Source organism: Biomphalaria glabrata, chromosome 13 (assembly GCF_947242115.1).
Source record: "Biomphalaria glabrata chromosome 13, xgBioGlab47.1, whole genome shotgun sequence".
NCBI lineage: Eukaryota > Metazoa > Mollusca > Gastropoda > Planorbidae > Biomphalaria > Biomphalaria glabrata.
The window spans coordinates 14,298,747-14,304,567 of NC_074723.1; the positions used below are offsets into that span (position 1 = coordinate 14,298,747).

The 5,821-nt window shown below is 37.0% G+C and overlaps 1 protein-coding gene across 1 annotated transcript; it reads left to right on the forward strand.

The window, feature by feature from the left end:
- The first annotated feature begins 1,369 nt into the window (after positions 1–1,369).
- On the forward strand, positions 1,370–3,178 carry LOC129922418 (uncharacterized). Its single transcript, XM_056008408.1, has 2 exons — positions 1,370–1,375; positions 1,772–3,178. The coding sequence occupies exons 1-2, from the start codon at positions 1,370–1,372 to the stop codon at positions 3,176–3,178; spliced, it is 1,413 nt and encodes a 470-aa protein (XP_055864383.1).
- The last annotated feature ends 2,643 nt before the right edge of the window (positions 3,179–5,821 follow it).

Here is a 5,821-nt window from a genome sequence, read left to right on the forward strand (position 1 = left end):
TAGCCTTGGCTGGCTACCCTCTTAAGAGAAGGAAAACTCTTTATTCAAACATCTGCTGCTTTGCAGCTGAACCAACAATGGAAATGCTTCGGGAGTCAACCCTGGGGAAAAATAAGGAGTCTGTTATCCATAGGCAGCCCTTTCAGAGCCTGCGATGCCACTGATCCCAAACTGTATCGGAACTCGCCGTTCCTTTGAATAGATCAATTGGGTGTGTTCAGATCATTGTTCGACCATAGCTAATGCCCAAGTATTCGTTTCTCTTCCATGAGAGGATCCATAGTCGTTTCCAAGAGGTTATATATTATCAGCACTTCTTTCTTACTGAACGCAGATAAACCACAACTCAGGGCCGGCCTTAGGCCACTATAACCTATGCGACCGAAGTGGGCCCGCACTTTTATAGGCCTCGCGCAAATTATTAAATGAAACCCTTTTATAACCTATAACAGATTTCCCGCGGCCTTCTGATTTACCAAGAGCTCCTGGAAATCTCCTGAAATTATAAAAATCTTATGAAAACTCATATAAAACTCCTAAATATAGAACAATTATCATTTTGGGTGTCATTCAATATGGAAAACGCTAATCCTAAGCGCAATAAAAAAAACCGGCATTATACAATACCTGTAACTATAGCATCTGATGAAAGAGACTTCTCGCGCATCAAACTAATGAAAAATTACTTGAGGTCAACAATTGTCGAATATAGTTGAAACATTTGATAATTCTTGATACTGACCCTGATCTACGTAGGAAACAGAATTTTTATATACTGTATGACTTCGTTAAACGCAAGGCTTGTAAATTTTGTGTGATCTTGATTTTGTACTTAGTAAAGAATGAATAAATTGCAAAGGCGAATTTATTTTCTAATACAAAATCTTAATTTTCACTTATTATCATTGTCCCTACCCAGACAGGGCCCCTGCGCAGTCCGCATAGTGCCCCGGAATGGTTAAGACCGGCCTTGCCACAAGGTTAATCATTAGCTTGGTCTATCTATCTATCTATCTATCTATCTATCTATCTATCTATCTATCTATCTATCTATCTATCTCTCTCTCTCTCTCTATATATATATATTCTAGAGTTTACTTTTGTTATGCCATTTTTGATAAAAAAAAATATTAATATTTATACTACCAAAAATTACCTCATTAGGAATTAAAATAGTTTCTACAATTTTCTCATAGAATTTTCATTTAAAGTAATTTTACAGGAAAAAAAATACCTGCATTACTTGTAATTAAATATATTTCTTGCAATGTCTGTTCTAGCGAGGTGGATTAGAGAGTTTCTCTCTCTGTCTCTTTGGCAGCGAGATTATCTTCTGTCAAGAACATAGCTACGAGGGAAAACCTGGATCATGGCTGTCAGACGGCTCTATAGTCAAGGCCCAATGGGTTAATGTGGCTGGAAGGGAAAGGGTTAATAGAACGGTGCGGTCATGGAGAAATGCACAAAACAGGATTGAAGGGAGACGACGAGAAATGGGCGGGCTCCACAGACTGGGTCTGCACGTGACGTATGCATAGACAGACAGGCAGATAAAAATTAATACAGAGAAAGGGAAAGAGAATTGGGAAAGGGGGGGGAGCGGAGGGGAGTCGGATAGAAAGAGAATATATATATATATACACCAGCTTCGCCCGTTGATTTGTTCCTATGCTATTTATTTGTTATTGTGTCATGTAGTCCCTGCCTTTGTCCTTCTAGGTAACAATATATTGATATCAAGTTCAATGCTCCCCAATATATTGATATCAAGTTCAATGCTCCCCAATATATTGATATCAAGTTCAATGCTCCCCAATATATTGATATCAAGTTCAATGCTCCCCAATATATTGATATCAAGTTCAATGCTCCCCAATCTATTGATATCAAGTTCAATGCTCCCCAATCTATTGATATCAAGTTCAATGCTCCCCAATCTATTGATATCAAGTTCAATGCTCCCCAATCTATTGATACCAAGTTCAATGCTCCCCAATCTATTGATATCAAGTTCAATGCTCCCCAATCTATTGATATCAAGTTCAATGCTCCCCAATCTATTGATATCAAGTTCAATGCTCCCCAATCTATTGATATCAAGTTCAATGCTCCCCAATGTATTGATATCAAGTTCAATGCTCCCCAATCTATTGATATCAAGTTCAATGCTCCCCAATCTATTGATATCAAGTTCAATGCTCCCCAATCTATTGATATGAAGTTCAATGCTCCCCAATCTATTGATATCAAGTTCAATGCTCCCCAATCTATTGATATCAAGTTCAATGCTCCCCAATCTATTGATATCAAGTTCAATGCTCCCCAATGTATTGATATCAAGTTCAATGCTCCCCAATCTATTGATATCAAGTTCAATGCTCCCCAATGTATTGATATCAAGTTCAATGCTCCCCAATCTATTGATATCAAGTTCAATGCTCCCCAATCTATTGATATCAAGTTCAATGCTCCCCAATCTATTGATATCAAGTTCAATGCTCCCCAATCTATTGATATCAAGTTCAATGCTCCCCAATCTATTGATATCAAGTTCAATGCTCCCCAATCTATTGATATCAAGTTCAATGCTCCCCAATCTATTGATATCAAGTTCAATGCTCCCCAATGTATTGATATCAAGTTCAATGCTCCCCAATCTATTGATATCAAGTTCAATGCTCCCCAATGTATTGATATCAAGTTCAATGCTCCCCAATCTATTGATATCAAGTTCAATGCTCCCCAATCTATTGATATCAAGTTCAATGCTCCCCAATCTATTGATATCAAGTTCAATGCTCCCCAATCTATTGATATCAAGTTCAATGCTCCCCAATCTATTGATATCAAGTTCAATGCTCCCCAATCTATTGATATCAAGTTCAATGCTCCCCAATCTATTGATATCAAGTTCAATGCTCCCCAATCTATTGATATCAAGTTCAATGCTCCCCAATCTATTGATATCAAGTTCAATGCTCCCCAATCTATTGATATCAAGTTCAATGCTCCCCAATGTATTGATATCAAGTTCAATGCTCCCCAATCTATTGATATCAAGTTCAATGCTCCCCAATCTATTGATATCAAGTTCAATGCTCCCCAATATATTGATATCAAGTTCAATGCTCCCCAATACATTATTTTGGCCAGATTATTCTTGTATCTATATCTATAACGCTGAGTTGAACCAGCCTGTAAATTTGAATATCCCTTTACTCCCCCCCCTCCCCACCCCGCCACTCTCCTCCTTAACCAATAAGGTCACGTGTTATTTTCACTGTCTGACTATTCTTCTGATTTTCAGTCTGAGCTCTGAAAATGGAATTTTTACTTTCTGCTATAGTGCGAGTTGACGGAATGGCAAATATTATATCAATATTATATATATCGGACGGATTTAAATTCTGTTCTACGATATCCTCGAGGGACAAACGTCTGTTGAGCTTTGCACATGCGGGGTATATAAAGGTGCGGGTTGTACCATTTTATTTTTACTTATTTTTGTTATTTTGCGCATCCGGGTAGTACGTGCCTGTGGGATATTTGCGCTAAAACTAAGGTAAATGTACACACTAGATCTATCAACTAGCAGACAATGAGTTCAGTCTGTGCAGGTTCTGTTATGATTACTTGTACCCAAAACTTGATTATTTTCTTGCTTCTATATTTAGGACAGTCTTTAGATGCAAAACTTCAATGTTTCCATTTGGCTGAGTCAAGGATCACACAACCAATAATTTCCTTGTTCATAAATAAACTGAACCTCATGTAGTAAGAGAATAATTGTTAAGAAAATACATACTCGTTTCTAGCTAAAAAAAAGATAAAATAAAACAATAATATCTCTAAACAACTAAACTACTCTCAGATAAATCGAAAGAGGCTCTAAAATGGGTGAAGTGTTTCCGGTTTCTCCAACTCTCTTAGCGGCTACCCCGCCCTTTCGATTGCCCGCACCCACAGGAGGATCTACAGCTTTGTCCAGCGTATCCCGCGGGGCAACTATTTTCATTGCCATAACCAGAAGGAGCCTTTAAAAATCTCGTTAGCCTGGTTTAAGTGAAGTGGGCTTGTAGTCCACTTGAAAGTCCATTCCCAGACCCGCTGACCAATCAGTGATAATGATTCTACGCTGGTTAGTTTATGTATTGGTGTGAGATTTCTCATCCTATCAGGAGTGAATGATATTTGCTCTACCAAACGTTTTTCTTCTCTTTGCAATGGTAAGACTAAGAGACGGAGTGGTCTGGCTATTTACCTATTTAATGAGAGTCTACAAAACAACAAAAGAACAAAAACTGCAAATGAAAAAAGTGCCTAAAACATCAACAAAAACAACAACAAAACAGCAACAAAACAACAACCAAAGAAAACAACGATAAAAAACCTCATCTTATAAATTACTACATACTTTTATTTCAAAAGAGCAGATATTTACATTCTACGGATATCCGTGTCAGTCTCTACTCATGCATGTCAATCAGGCACTAAGTCTTTTGTTTTCCTGGCGAATTCAGACAATCCATTCCATAATCTAATGGCAACAGAGAAGAAGGAGCACTTGTATAAGTTTGTCCTTGCAAATGAAACAAGCAATATAGGTCTACATTAACCTTTGTGCTTTATGTAGTATTTTATTAGCTTACGCTTGTTCTATTTGTCAATGATGGTTCAGTATTTTATGTATCATTCCTACTTTACAGTTTAGTCTTCTGAAACAAACAAAAGTCAACAAAACAAACAAGAATAAAAAAAAAACTCTTTAAAAAAAACCCCAAAGCTTGTTTAAGAGAATAACCACAAAATCACTGGCATAGATCTCGATGCTGCATGAATAAACTCCCTTTTTCTCTATGAAACAAAAATAATTAATTACCCCTAATTGATTAATTGATGGACCAATTTTTTGATCGATTCATGTATTGTTATCGACTATGAATAATTATGCTAAATTTCTATTTGATCCGAGAATGGGAAGTAGCAGAAATAAATGTAAAACAAATAATAAGAGGAATAATTAAGCCACATCTCGCATATACCAAACGAAATTGATAATTTTTAAAAATTGTATTATGTTTTGTTAGGTGCAACAAATGATTGTGTACAGTTTTATTTGTTACTACAATGGGGTGTGAGAGAAACAACGTGCATACAAAGTGTACCAGACAAAGTTGGTATAAAGCTTTTTAACAAGCAAAATAAAAAAAAACACAATCTTATTAAAAAATACTCTATGCTTATGCAAAGGGGAAGAACTCCGCCCTTAAAACTATATTTATCAATTTACCAAAATCTTCCTCTTCTCAGCTATTGGTGGCTGAACGATAAAAAGCTTGGCTTCTGAACCGCGGGTGCCGGGTTCAAATCCTGGTGTCTACAGGAATTTTCAATTTCAGCTTCTTTGAGCCCACCCAGACCTAATGGTTACCAGACATGAGTTGGGGTAAAAGTAAAGGCGGTTGTTCGTTGCGCTGGACACATGACACCATCGTTAACCGTGGTCCATATAAACAGATGACCTTTACACTTCACATCGTCAGCCCAATAGATCTGAAAGGGGAACTTTTTTATTTTTAACAAGACCTCTCTATTTGTCAGAACTTCAGGGAACTTGGAACCAAAAAGTTGGAAGCTGCATGGACACTAATCACAACCCCCCCTCCCCTTTCGCAAAAAAAAAAAGGCTCTAACAATTTTCCTAGAAATTTAACAGTTGATGTATTTCGCACGTTGGACAGTTTTAATTGTTCAAAGTATAAAAAAAAAATATAAATTCGGCTTGAGTACTTGACTTAGATCTAGGGGCAACATTGATTCC